Source organism: Geotrypetes seraphini, chromosome 3, assembly GCF_902459505.1.
Source record: "Geotrypetes seraphini chromosome 3, aGeoSer1.1, whole genome shotgun sequence".
Taxonomy (NCBI): Eukaryota; Metazoa; Chordata; class Amphibia; order Gymnophiona; family Dermophiidae; genus Geotrypetes; species Geotrypetes seraphini.
Window position 1 is genome coordinate 108,656,222 of NC_047086.1, and position 15,312 is coordinate 108,671,533.

At 42.3% G+C, this 15,312-nt stretch overlaps 1 protein-coding gene across 3 annotated transcripts in view; it reads right to left on the minus strand.

Annotated features, from left to right (window-relative positions):
• ATAD2B (ATPase family AAA domain containing 2B) overlaps positions 1 to 15,312 on the minus strand; it is a 528,611-nt gene that overhangs the window by 24,335 nt on the left and 488,964 nt on the right. For all 3 annotated transcript variants that reach the window (XM_033936345.1, XM_033936343.1, XM_033936342.1), the window contains 2 exons: positions 10,408 to 10,508; positions 7,265 to 7,393 (listed from right to left, as the gene is read on the minus strand). In XM_033936345.1, coding sequence (XP_033792236.1) covers positions 7,265 to 7,393; positions 10,408 to 10,508 — 230 coding nt within the window. The remainder of the gene's footprint in view (positions 1 to 7,264; positions 7,394 to 10,407; positions 10,509 to 15,312) is intronic.

A 15,312-nucleotide genomic window follows, 5' to 3' on the forward strand; every position in this document is an offset into this window, starting at 1 on the left:
TCTGCAGTTTGCAGGCACAGGTGCAGCAGATACATTCATCTGCTCTCAACTAAAAGACATTGTGGTAGGAATGTATTTCTTTTTATGCAATATCCGCATAGGGCAACAGGTATAAGAGTTTAATAAAACTTTAGAGGGCTTGGACAGGTGTTGAAGGAAGGTACATGTTTTGAGATGTATCCTAGAGACATTAGTATTGGTAAATTCAGCTTGGCTTGAGAATTGCAGGTGTGGTTTCATGCCTGAGGAGTGTGTGTTCGGGTGGGGGAGGGCATTTAGGATGAGAGAACAGGCTGCTTTAGACATCTGAGAATTGCTGCAGATCATTTTAAAGCTCAACCCAAATATGTTTAAGCTAAGGAATAGCCAAAGAGTTTGAAGGTTTTCTGGTAGAAAAATGAAAATAAAATATTTGCTAACTGCACTCGAGACTTAAACCCCTGACGTATGGAAGATAAAAGCAGTGCCTTAAGGCATAGAGCTATTGAGGGAACTTCATTTAGAATTTGGTAACAGACTCTACAGACTAAGCAGATGAGAAATGGTTTCTTGTCAAAGCTTTGAGAAGTGAAGGAAATGATTAAAAGTCAGTATAGGTGTGTTTGCCCAAACCACACCTAAAGCACGCCCAATCAGATTTGAAAGTTTTCTGGTGGGAAGCCCAAATGGTGCTTATGATGTCAGACGCTATTTAGTATAAGAAGGTTCATCAAAGTAGTTTTTTCTCTTTTAGGACTCGTATTCTGTGTTATTAATTATCCTGATTTCTGAGACTTTACCTTTCTTGATTATCTTTTAACCTTTTCTTTCCTATATCTGCCACAACTCTCTCCATTTCACAGGAACATTAGCAGCTATACTGTAGTAATTTGCAATTGATGTCTTTCTAACCTTTTTCATCTTTCCAGGTGAATATGCTGCATCTATGCAAGGAACTCCTTGCTAGCAGCTCAGATACCAAATCCAGATGAGAATGATATATTGCTAGCTACTTAGGTGTCTTTATTAGAAAAAAGCTCAGGCAGAACTGATTTCTTCTTTTGGACTCCCATTCTGTGTTATTGCTTATGGTGACTATCTATTAACTTTTTTCCCCCTGATATCTGCCACAAATCTCTCCATTCCACAGGGTCATTAGCACGTGTGAGAATTAGTGATGATAAAAATTGGTTCCTGGTGTGTTGGCTGAAAAAACACCCATGCTGTTTGAAACTTTGGTGCCAGGAAAATGGATATGCAAGTTACATGAATATGTGGAACCTATAGCAGTGCTTTTCCTCATAGAACTAAAGGTAAATTTTTTTAGTCATGTTAGGCATCCTTATAAAAAGGGAACAGTTTTTGTGCTTCTTTTCATTCTAGCTGTTATTTTGAGACTGTGCTGTGACATATTCTCCCACAACTTCTGCTTTTTATTTATGCCACAGATGTCTTTCTAACATTTTCCCCCTTTTCTCCTGATTTCAGGTTCCCAGAGTGGCTAATGACTCCCCATGTGTTTCCCAGAGGCCAGAGCAGGTCTGTTAAAACTGGGTTCAGCACACCAGCTTGCACCTGGCCAGAGTCAGCAGCTCAAATACCAAAACAGAAAGAACAAGTGAGAATAATGTACTGCAACCTTTGTTTGCCTTTGTGATGAATTATATACATTTTCACAATACTAACATGTTTCACACTTTTTTCCTTCAGAAGGGTGTAGTTATTGATGATTTTCTGAGAGAACAGTAATTTGGTGAGTTTTAGGCTCTCTTTTGCAAAGGTGTGCTAAATCAACGCATGCACTATTAACACATACATGGGATAACATGCACACATTAACATTTACCACGCGCTTAAAGTGGTGCCGTTAGCATGTGCTAAATGTTAACGATTGCATGTTATCCTATGGATGCGTTAACAGCGCACCTTTGCAAAAGAGATCCTAAAACTCACCAATAAACTCTTAATTTGTCTCAATCCATCTTCCTTTTTTTACAGCCTGCCTTCTCCTACCAGGAGCAGATTATAGGACCTTAACAATTCTACTACAGTAACAACTTGGACCTAGGAGTAGCTTCCTCTGCATACCTGTCATCCATCTCATCGAACTGCAGTTGCCTGATATTATACTTGCATGCTATTTTCTTAGACAATACAATTAAAATCGTAAACCATTTTTCACCTTGTGCTTATTTACATTGAGTAGCAGCCGGGCATTAGTGTTTCCTTAATAAGCACCACTTCAGCTATTTCATCATCTTGACCTTTGTCTTATCTAGTGTTCCATGAGGCCCAGCCTGCAAAGGAGAGAAGTGGGGAGGCCCTTAGGGGGTGGCAAACAGGGTAGCTGGCATGTCTCCTGCCTCACAGTCTGCAACTAGCATAATATTTGAGAAAATGACATTATATGAGAGCTGGAGAGGATGAACAAGGTGCCTTAACTTGGTGAGCCAAAAATGGCTTCTTCCAGTCAGGGGAGAGGTTTCCTACCCTGACAGCTTAACATATGCTTAACTGCAGCCGTTACGGCGTGCTTCCGGTGCTCCGCTACGGAGCCGCATGTACGCCGTAGCTACAGCCTTAACGATGCCTAAACGGAACACTATAATCAAACCTGAATTGCTATGATTTTATGGCTCATTGTGTAGCACAGCGGTTTGAATGAAGGTTAGTGTGTGATCCTGGTGTGGGTTCGACTCCCTCATGTACTTCAGCTGACACAATACTCATTTTAATAAAAATTACAAGCTACAGATCAATCAAATCTAATTTTCATCTCAAACAGCACATTTACAATAAATTCTAAAAGTGGAGTTTGCAATTGATAAAAACAGCATTATTTGACTCCATGTCACATTTATTCAAGCATACTTGGGATTCTGGCTTTTGGGACGATGAAAGCAGTGCTTTAAGCCATTGAGCTAACAGTATTTTGTCTCAGCTAACTGCGATATAATAGCTAAGAAGATGATACCTTAGCAGATCACTAAGCTATGATATGTCAGGGGAGTCAGAGAAACTGGAGTGGAAGGTGATGTAGCTCAATGAGTGAAAGCTCTGTGCTGATCTTGCATAGGTTGTGAGTTCAACTCTCAGCCCGCCTTTTACTTGTGGCATTGTACCTTGAAGGTGCACCTTGATGATCTCACAATGAGGTCAGCATTGTGCAGCTGCACACCTCCCTTTGCAATTAACTAGAAGTCACATTCAGGTCTGTTATGTGTTTCATTCTGTTTTTAAGCTTTGCCAAATGAAGTTATGGGCTTTCTTTGCTTTGAAGAATGAGCTGATTGGACGAATGTTTAGAAAGAAAGGAGGTGTTATTTGTAGCAAGAATCCTAAAGTTATGATTTTCATGTGCTGTAATTAGCTAATAATATTGCTTCTTTAGGCAGTTTTAAATTCAATATGCTTGTATGGGTGTGTCCTGTTTATGTGCTGGCTAAATCACAGAATAAAATCCCTGAACTGTATTTAGAAGATCACTTTGGAAACATCCAAAATCTGCCTAAATCCCATTCAGAGAAACGTCTATCTAAAGCCCAAACAAAGCTCAACGGATTACATACAGGGCAGCCTAAATAGCATCTATCCGACTGCCATCTTTCTGAAGTCTATACCATGTCTAGTTAAAGCCCAAACAATGCTCAAAAAGCTATTTTTTACACTGCTTCAAGTAGCTCAGTTTACAATTGCTATACAGCTTTCTATGTACCACAGTGGTTAAAGTTACACCCTTCTACACTGCTGTTTCCAGTTCAACTCCCAGTCAGTCAGTACCTCTCACTGAAAATGAAATATTATAAATATCTTTATAAAGATGGCATACTGTGTTACTTTTTTTTTATTATTATGTTAAAGCTTACAATCCTGACATAATGAAGAAAAAGAATATGACAGGGCAGTAAGATCAAGCTTGTGTTGTCTCCTGGCATCTATCCTACAATAATTAACTGCCTATACGGAACAGTATAATAAAACCAGAATTGCTATTCTTGTATGGCTCGTTGTCTAGCACAGATTAGAATGAAGGTTAGCATGTTAGCATGTCACATTTTTTCAACATTCACTCTGATATTCCCAGTTCATGTCCCAATGAAAATAATATACAGTGGAACCTTGATTTACGAGCATAAATCATTTCAGAAGCATGCTCGTAAAAAAAATTACTCGTATATCAAAGCGAGTTTCCCCATAAAAAGTAAGGGAAACTCGCATGATTCGTTCCCCCCGAGGCCAGTGGCACTGCTCTACCCCACCCCCCGAACATAAGCAATGCCTCTGCTGGGTCAGACCTGAGGTCCATCTTGCCCAGCAGTCCACTCACGCGGCGGCCCAACAGGTCCAGGACCTGTGCAGTAATCCTCTATCTATACGTCTCTATCCCCTTTTCCAGCAGGAAATTGTCCAATCCTTTCTTGAACCCCAGTACTGTACTCTGCCCTATTACGCTCTCTGGAAGCGCATCCCAGGTGTCTACTACACGTTGGGTAAAGAAGAACTTCCTAGCATTCGTTTTGAATCTGTCCCCTTTCAACTTTTCCGAATGCCCTCTTGTTCTTTTATTATTCGAAAGTTTGAAGAATCTGTCCCTCAGTTAGAAGAACCAGCATTGCTCCCCCCGCTCACGAAGGCCCCCCGCGTGATCTGCCATCTCCCCGTGTGATCTGCCAACCCACCTAGCACGTTGCCCCCCGCTGTGATCTGACACCCCCCGCACCCATCCACCCACCCAAACACATCACACCCCCATCTGGCACCCAGCACTGGCACCAACGCACAGGACATGCCGGTGCCGGAAGATCTGTCGTCCTTTTTTCTGGGCTTTGAGCATCTGTGCATGCTCAAGGCCTTAGAGTTCCCGCTCTCTCGGAGAATCTCGGAGAGAGCGGGAACTCGAAGGCCTTGAGCATGCGCAGATGCTCAAGGCCCAGAAAAAAGGACGACAGATCTTCCGGCACTGCCATGTCCTGTGCATTGGTGCCGGTGCCGAGTTTCAGATGGGGGGTAAGTGATGTGTTCGGGTGGGTGGATGGGTGCGGGGGGGGGGGGATGTCGGGATTGTGGGGGGAGGCGCTCGTACATCGAGGCAAGCTCGGTTTCCGAGGCTCCGATTTTGCGAATGTTTTGCTCGTCTTGCAAAACATTCGCAAACCGGTGCACTCGTAAACCGAGGTACCGCTGTATTATAAATATCCTTTTGAAGATGGTATACTGTGTTTAGATTATGTTAAAGCTTACAATCCTGAAATAATGGAACCGAATCGGTAAAAACCACATTTTTACATATAACTAAATACATTGTAGGGGCATCTACCTGTCGGCTAGAAGTGAAAAAAAAATATTTTTGGAGATGTGTATCTGACCCCTATCTTACGTCTAAGTAACATAGAGTGCGACTTGCGCTCCACGGATGTCTAAACCACGCCTAAAGTTAGGCACAGTTTGCAGAATCGGGGCCTAAATGTCCATTTTTAACAACTGATATCCCATGAATATTTATATACTGTCTTACTGCAGCAGCTAATGGTTCAATGACAATTGTAAATATGACAGGAGAAGTGACAATGGGCACTCTTGTCTCATGCCATGATAGAAGCAGAAATTTGCTGAGTGCCATCCATTTACCATAGCATTATATTTTAACTTCAACCATTTGCTAAGAGATAGGGTCACTAGGACTTGAATGAGCGGGTCAGTAGAGTGACAGTATAATTACAATTATACTTTAGGGGGTCAGTAGACTTAAGAGGGTGGGTAAATAGTGTGGGCAGACTTGATGGGCTATAGCCCTTATCTGCCGTCATCTTTCTATGTTTCTATATTTGGAGGAAGTCTTAATGGAAAAAGACAACTGTCAAATCTCCAGCTGCAACTCCTAGCAGGTTTGGTGAACAAGGAGTGCCAATGATTCCACTGGTGCTCTCATAGTTTGCACCACAAACTGAAAATCACCATTGGATTGCTGGACTACAGATGGACCTACTGACAGAATTGCCATCCCTTTTGCCAAAAATTTAGGATCAAAAGTTTTATGATTCTTAAGACTGAAGGGAAATCTGATTATCTATGAGCTGAAGAACAGAATACATGCAAACTGAGTTATTATTCTCTGGTTCCCTAGGAGTAGCTAGCAAGTCAAGAGCAATAGTCCTTATCAGAGTAGACTGAACACTGACTAGAACTAGGTCTAGAGAATTTTTTTTTGGGGGGGGGAGAGAGTACACTCAGTCAAAAGAGGCATAGCTGTTTCAGTGCTGGTCAAAGAACCTGAAAATACTGCAAAGCCATCTTTCAAAAATTTCTGTAGGAGTGTCAGAATAGCAGTGCTTTCACCAACTGTGAATGAGATGACAGCAAAGGCATAACACTGCGAGGTAGTGGTTGAAAACTAGCCAAAACTTTTTAAGTAGGAGAGTCCTACAAGCATCTTAGGGGCTTCTAAACAGTTTGGGGACTTCTGCCATTTTACAGTTAGTCTTTTTAAGAGCCTTTACGGAGGAGCTGTTTTCATTTTCAGCATGCTTGGAAGGCTTTGCAGCCAGTCAGGCTCTGTGGCTGTTCTCTTAACAGTCAACAGGTCTCCCACAAGAGGGGCAAAGTGCTTTGTTGAAATTTGTGTGAAGCTGATACTTGGGCCACTAGCTTCTCTGGTGCTGCTGGTGAGAAAGAAACTCCTGGCAGAGCAGAACATTTGTTTTTCTTTATTGCTCCGTCTAATCCTGGAAATGGCACAGCAGGCTATGCCAGTCACATTTACTTTGCCCCTTCCGTACTCTTAATTTGGCTCTGGGGTGAACACAGCTTTGAAAGCCATTAGCAGAAGAAAGAAAAAAAATTCATGATGTCTAAACAGGTTGGTAGAGAGAAAAAGATTGAGCTGTAAAGAGATTAGACAGCACAGAGGGATTCCTGTGCATGCTTATGTGCCTTAAAGATCAGTTTCACCAGCTAGATGGCAGCACCACAAGCAGATTCTGTGCAGAGACGTCACCATCTTTCCTGCTTGTTGATACAGAACAATTTTATCAGTGGAAATGCTTTTTTAAAGTTACCCTCTCAATGATCAACAAACTTTTTTCTCTTCTAGCAGCCAACTGCAGCTAGTAGTATTTAGTAAACAAAGAGAATGTACTGTTTACAACACAACAGGTAAAAATTATCTTCTGAAAATCGTTCACATTAATTAACTAATGTAACATACGCATAATTGAATTAATCTGTGGCTAAATAGGAAAGGGAGTAACAGTATATCTATTCTTAAAGGTGATATTGTTAATCTTACCTCAATAAGTTGCAACTTGTCATAGTCTTTACGATGATGGTAGATGCATTGACTAAGGAGTGAGTACAACCTCTCAAGTTGTTCAACAGTGAGACTGCTACTTTTCTGAACAAGTGTATCCAGGAGTATCTATTAAAAATGGAAAAATATACCATTCTTTCTCTCTTTATATAATTTATTGAACTGCTTACAAACTATGATATTCCCAAAGACTGTACTTCATTTTTGTATTACAATTTTGCTTTGTAAAACAAATAAAAATAAACCCATCTTTGTGAATTTTGAAAACAACCATAAAATCAAGTTTCAAGCCATTTTATAAATAAAATACCGTAAACTAAGACAATACCAAAAATGTACTATAAAAGCACATCAAAGATATACTGCATTTGTATCATATGCATTCTGGCTCTAGTAGTCCAACTCAAAAACATGGTATAGACAACTATCTACTATGTTTTAGCAGCTACTTTTCATCTACAGGCCAACTCACTTTGTTACAAGTAAATGAAGTGCTATCTATCTTTGAAGCCAGTTCTGAGGCTGAACACTGAATGTGATGAATATGGCAGTGGTTCTTAAACCTGTCCTGGGGACCCCCAGCCAGTTGGGTTTTTAAGATATTCCAAATGAATATGTATGAGGCAGATTTACATACAACAGAGGTGACATGCATGCAAATCTGCCACATGCATAGTCATTAGAGATATCTTAGAACAGTGTTTAGTTATTGTAATTAAAGCTTCCCTATCCCCTAAAACCTCTCGTTTCTAATCAGTCTTAAAACTATGATGAATTAGATTTACCCTCTTTTTATTTTATCTCACCTAAATCAAAAATTTTATTAGACCTTTCTAATTTTTAATATTGTAAACCGCCCAGATACATGTGACGATCGGTATATCAAGCCATGAATAAACTTGAAACTTCTCAACATGCGGTACACATACCCTTGGGAGTACGCGAGCCACTTGTTGGGGGTACGCAGCACTGGCCTCCGCTGAGGATATAGTCTGTCCAACCCATCCACTGAAGCCTCCGCTGGGGATTCCTCCCTCCTGCCCTTCAGAGGAAAGCCTTCTGGGTCAGTGGGATGTGTGTGTTCCCAGTTACTTCCTTCAGCGGCACTTGTTGGGGAGGATGCGCAGGCAGTGGTTCACACGCTGCATGTAGCTGACCCGTAAACCTTCTCTCCAACATAAGAGCTGATGTCAGAGGGAAGGCTTGTGAGTCAGCCACGTGCAGCTTGTGATCTGCTGCCTGTGCGGCCCCCCAACAAGTGCCGCTGAAGGCAGAAGGAGCGAGTGCGGCTCAAACAAGTAAGGAAACATAATCTGGGACAAAGGAGGGGGGGAAGGAGCGCATTAGGACATGGGAGTGGCACGATTTTAGGACAAGGCTAGAAGGCAGGGAGGGGGAGGGGGCATGAACTCGACACAGAAGGAAGGGAGGAGGAATGAACATGGGACACAAAAGAGAGGGAGGAAGGGGGCACTAACTTGTGACATAGGAGGGAGGGAATAGAAAGGGAGAATGGTTGGGCATGAGTGTGTGAGTGAGAGGGAAAGAGATGGTGCACATGGGGAAAGGAAGAAAGAGGAAAACTGGGCATAGAGAGAGGAGTGAGGTAAAGATGCATGGGGAATAGAAGGATGAGAGGGAGAAATGTTGGATAAAGTGGTGGAGAGGGAACAGAGGGACAGATTGAAGGGGATGCAAGGGGGTGGAATATTGGACATGGTGATGGAGGGAGAGATGTGGCATGGTGCTGGAGAGGGGTGATAGAAGGAGAAATGGGCATGGGGCTGGTGGGCAGTGGTGAAAAATGCTGCACATGATCAGGGAGATGAGAGAGGGCAAAATGTTGGATGTAGCAGTAGAGGGGGTGGGAGAGATGCCTGGATCTCTCAAGACAGATGGACAGTGAGAGAGAGAGAGGGAAACATGTTGCCAATAAAGGTGGAGGAGAGAGGAAGAAAAGTTGGACTCATGGAGAGACAGAGAGAAATGTTGGTTGGGGAAGGGAATGAGGTCCAGAGGACAGGAAGCATGCAGGAGGCAGAAAGAAAGAAATATTAGATACACAGTCAGAAGGAAGTGCAACCAGACTCATGAAATCACCAAACAACAAAGGTAGAAAAAAAAAAGATTTTATTTTTAATTTAGTGATCAAAATGTGTCAATTTTGAGAATTTATATCTGCTGTCTATATTTTGCATTATATATTTTTATATAGTTGTTACTGAGGTGACATTGCATATTTTAAAATCATCTGCTTTGACCGCTTTGAAAAAAAAAAATAAAAAAAATATATATATATATATATAAATGAAAATTAACATTTTCTGTTCGGGTACAGTGTGCTTTGTTTTTTTAAATTTTGTGGTTACCATTATGTATTAATAAGATTATACAACTAGTTTGTTTCATGTTTGAGTTATCGTTTGTATATTTGCATATATGTATATTTGCATATTTATAATTTAAAAAAGTTTAAAAAAGAGTATATTGTATGTATATGAAAAATGGATGGAAGAAATTTAATTATAATTAGTACTATTATTATGGGGGTTGGGTCAGGAGCAGAGCCTTGGCAAATCTGGGGAGGAGCTTGGGCTGGGGTACTCAATTAATATTTCTTAGACTTAGGGGGTATTTGGCTTGAAGAAGTTGAGAAACACTGTCTTAGAACATAAGAATAGTCTTACTGGGTCAGACCAAAGGTCCATCAAAGCCCAGTATCCCATTCTCACATTGGCTGGGGGCTCCCCAGGACAGGTGTAAGAACTACTGAAATATGCAATCAGGAGTTCTATATATTGCAATTACAACTGACATATCATTGGAGCTATATGAAGTAAAAAATCATTACTGGACTGATTCCACCAACATTGGAAGGAAAATGAGGAGAAAGTTCACAAGCATGGCTCAGTTTAGCTTAGTGCTGACTAAAACAGGCCAAGTTAATTTTGCCTGGCAGTCATATCAAATGTTATTTAATGCCATCTGTTATTCTATTACAAAGTAATACCTTTTACTTTACTTTAAAATACTGGTTCAAAACTTGACTAACAAGTTTCACGGAATCAGGGCTGGATCAAAAATAGATGTCACAGTCACAATCTCATTTTCATCTCCATTACCTTAAGTCTATTGTGATCAACAACTAGAGGGGGATCTAGGTCAGTCAGGGCCTCAGGAACCAACTCCAAATTCTCTTTACGGCATTTCTTAAAGGACACACCTGGAATTCAAAAGTAAAGCTTTAGCACCCTAGAAATACTCCTCCAACCTATGCTTAAGTTTACCTAAAGCTGTTATAAATAATAAATACATATTTTTGGTTGGGATTGGGGTGGGGACTTGGCATTTTCTTCTTGCTCCTTTGGGCTTCCAGTGCAACGAGAATCAAGCCTATAAACTTCAAAACTACCCTGGGATTGTTTCTCCTCTTTTATATCCCCTTCCAACTTACTGTAGTTCAGTAGCTGCTGTGACAGTACAACAATGTTCAAAATATGCTAATATTAGGAAATTGCTATTGTCAATATAATATACGCAGCTGGTTGAACTAAACTACAAATTGCAGGAGTCATCACTAAAGGAAGCTCTCCTGTATTTTAGTCAGCATACAAGCACATACAGTAAACGCAGGAAGAGATCAAAATTTAGGCGAGATGTCTGTGATACTTTCCTTTGCTCAGGATTTGCATCCCTTGCTTCGGAAGTGAATGTTATGCCGATCTTCAAAACAGGTTTGAGGGGAGATCCGGGAAACTACAGACCTGTGAGTCTGACCTCGGTACTGGGAAAGATGGTAGAGTCACTGATAAAGGACAGCATCATTAATTGCCTTGACGGACACGGGCTGATGAGGACCAGTCAACACGGTTTTAGCAAAGGCAGATTGTGTTTGACGAACTTGCTGCACTTCTTTGAGGGAGTAAACAGACAGATAGGCAAGGGCGATCTGGTCGACATTGTATATCTGGATTTTCAGAAGGCATTTGACAAGGTTCCGCATAAACGACTACTTCAGAAAATTGCGAGCCGTGGAATCAAGGGTGAAATACTCACGTGGATTAAAAACTGGCTGGAGCATAGGAAACAGAGAGTGGGGGTAAATGGACAATATTCAGACTAGAAGAGCGTCACCAATGGGGTAACATCTTTATAAATGATCTGGACATAGGTACGACAAGCGAGGTGATTAAATTTGCAGACAATCAGGCTCGAGGAATGGGCATCGATATGGCAGATGAGGTTCAACGTGGATAAGTGTAAAGTGATGCATGTCGGTAACAAAAATCTCATGCACGAATACAGGATGTCCGGGGCTGTACTTGGAGAAACCTCCCAGGAAAGGGACTTGGGAGTTCTGATCGACAAGTCGATGAAGCCGTCCATGCAAGGTGCGGCGGCAGCAAAAAGGGCAAAGAGAATGCTAGGAATGATAAAGAAGGGGATCACGAACAGATCAGAAAAGGTTATCATGTCGCTGTACTGGGCCATGGTGCGCCCTCACCTGGAGTACTGCGTCCAGCACTGGTCGCCGTACATGAAGAAGGACACGGTACTACTCGAAAGGGTCCAGAGAAGAGCGACTAAGATGGTTAAGGGGTTGGAGGAGCTGCCGTACAGCAAAAGATTAGAGAACTGGGCCTCTTCTCCCTCGAACAGAGGAGATTGAGAGGGGACGTGATCGAAACATTCAAGGTACTGAAGGGGATAGACTTAGTAGATAAGGACAGGTTGTTCACCCTTTCCAAGGTAGGGAGAACGAGAGGGCACTCTCTAAAGTTGAAAGGGGATAGATTCCGTACAAATGTAAGGAAGTTGTTCTTCACCAAGAGAGTGATAGAAAGCTGGAACGCTCTTCCAGAGGCTGTTATAGGGGAAAACACCCTCCAGAGCAGTGATGTTGCCTGGTGTGCCACAGGGCCGCCATCAGGGCAGTACTACCAGTCCTGCATTCAGGGGCCCGGAGCTGACAGGGGGCCCGGGCTCCCCCAGGGTCCTAGGCAGGGGCGCCAGTAGCTCGCCAAGGCAAAGTGAGTCGATCACCCAGGACTCACTTTGTCTTGGCGATCTAATCTATCGAGCCGATAAGTCTTCTTCTCCCCGACGTCAATTCTGCAGTCGGAGAGGAAGTTCGGGCCAGCCAATCGCTGCCTGGCTGGGCGGAACTTCCTCTCCGATTGCAGAATTGACGTCAGGGAGAGCATGCGTCGGCGTCGGCTTTGGGACCTGTTATCCATTGGTGGGTCCTGTTCCCCGATGGCAGCGGCAGTGGCTTGGGGAACGGCAGGGAGAAAGAAAGAAAGGGGGCAGGCAGGGAAACAGAAGGAAAGAAGAGAAACAGAAAAAAAGAAAGAAAGGTCAGGGAGAGAGGAAGAAAAAGTTGGGGGAGGGAATGAGGTGTGGAGGAAAGAAAGCATACAGGCTGATAGAAGGGAAGAAAGATTGGATGCACAGTCAGAAGAAGAAAGTGCAACCAGAAATCACCAGACAAGGTAGGAAAAATGATTTTATTTTAAATTTAGCAAAGTGGAGGCATATTACCACAGTTTTCAAAGGAATTTGCCCAAATAACTTAATAGTTAACTGGGTAAATTCCCAGAGATGAAAACTTCCCTTCACTTACTATGCACAGTTCTGAATTTATATCTGCTGTCTATATTTTACAATATGGTCACCTTTTACTAAACCGCAATAGTGGTTTTTAGCGCAGGGAGCCTATGAGTGTCAAGAGCAGCGCTGGGCATTCAGCGCAGCTCCCTGCGCTAAAAACTGCTATTGTGGTTTAATAAAAAGGATGGAGGGTATATTTATCTATTTTTGTATGGTTGTTACTGAGGTGACAATGCATAGAGTCATCTGCCTTGACCTCTTTGAAAAAAACCCAGAATAGGAATGATAATTAACATTTTCTCAGCGTATAGTGTGCTTTGTGTTTTTTAATTTTATTATTGGTAGATCATTTTGACTTGGTCATTTTAAAGTAGCTCACAAGCTCAAAAAGTTTGGGCACCTCTGAGCTACAGCGTTGAAACTGTGTATTTCTATTTTATCCCCCCTTTTACAAAACTGTGGAGCGTTTTTTAGCGCCAGCCGTGGTGGTAGCAGCTCTGATGCTCAGAATTCTATGAGTGTCAGGGCTGTTACCACTGTGGCTAAAATCCACACTACAGTTTTGTAAAAGGGTGAGGGGTTAGTTTGTGATGACATATTCCATACTAGGCGAAGGTGTTTTCTGTGTTCTGTGTGTTTGAAAGACATGGTTTTCTGTTAGGATTGACGGTGTAGGATTGATCTGTGCTGGTCTGGCTTGTTTAGTTTTACAGAGCTGTCATCTGGAGCTGTCATCCGCCGGCTCATCGGGGATCGATCAGAAGAGTGCTGAGTGTGACGGACAGCGGCTATCTGGAGGAGACAAGCGCAGTAAGTCCTGAGTGACAGTGAGATACTGCAGTGATGGACAAGTTTTTGAAAAGGAAAGAACTAGACTCTGAACAAAATTTGGAGCCAGATGAGAGCCCAAGTATGAGTGGGGGTCAAAAGAAAGCAAAGATGGTTAGCGCAAGCAAATTCTCTGGCGCAAGGCAATATAGCGAAAGCTATATTTCAGTTGGATTTACTTTCACTGGAGATGCAAACAAACCAACTCCACTGTCCGTGGTGTGTGGTGAAAAGCTTGCTAACAGTGCTATGGTCCCAAGCGAACTTAAACGCCATCTCCAAACGAAACACCCTTCGCTTCAAAACAAGAATGCGGACTATTTTGTTCGCCTGCGTGACAACACGGAGAAACAGGCAACTTTCATGAGAAAAACCACAAAGGTAAATGTAAGAGTTCTTAAAGCTAGCTATCAAGTTGCTGAACTTATAGCCAAGTCAAAAAAGTCGCACACTGTGGCAGAGACATTAATACTTCCTGCCTGCAAAGCTATTGTAGAGGAGATGCTTGGACCTGAAGCAGCTAAGGAAATAGCCAAAGTCCCTCTCTCAGACAACACAATTTCCAGACGTATTAATGACATGTCTGCAGACATCGAAAGTGTGGTTTTGGAAAAGATCCATATCAGTGAGAAATTTGCATTGCAACTTGACGAGTCTACTGATATCAGTGGACATGCTCAACTCTTGGCCAATGTGCGTTTTGTTGATGGTGATGCAATTAGAGAAAACTTCTTTTTTTGCAAGGCATTGCCAGAAAAAACAACAGGAGAAGAAATTTTTCGGGTCACATCAGAATACCTTGAAAAAGGAAGACTTAAGTGGGAAAACTGCACAAGTGTCTGCACCGATGGAGCTGCAGCCATGGTCGGGCGCACCAAAGGCTTTGTAAGCAGTGAAGGAAAGAAATCCAGATGTGATTGTTACGCATTGTTTTTTACACCGCGAGGCCCTCGTAGCCAAGACTTTACCAGCAGTCCTAGTTCATGTGTTGGATGATGTTGTGTGCATGGTAAACTTTGTAAAGTCACGACCCGTGAAAAGTCGCATATTTGCAGCTTTGTGTGAGGAGATGGGAGCGAAGCATAAAACCTTGCTGTTTCATACGGAGGTCTGGTGGTTGTCGAGTGGCAAGGTCTTGGTTCGTGTGTATGAGCTGCGGGAGGAACTTAAAGTGTTTCTGACAAATGAGAGGTCAGATTACGCAAAGCAGCTTGCAAGTGATGAGTGGTGTGCAAGGCTGGCATACCTGGCAGATATATTTTATCATCTGAATGAACTGAACATACGAATGCAAGGCCGAAGTGAAAACCTGCTTACAAGTACAGATAAAATAAATGGATTCCGTTCAAAGGTGCAACTCTGGCATCAACACGTGGAAAGAGGCAATCTTGAAATGTTCACACTCACCAAGCAATGGCAAGGTGTTCACACTGCTGCACTGTGTGAGATAATAGTTAAACATTTAAAAACTCTTGAGGAGAAGTTGTCATTTTATTTCTCTTCAGTCTCCACTGAATGCCTTGACTGGGTTAGAGACCCTTATAGCTCAGCATCAGTTGGTGGAAAGGACATGACTTTACAGGAGCAGG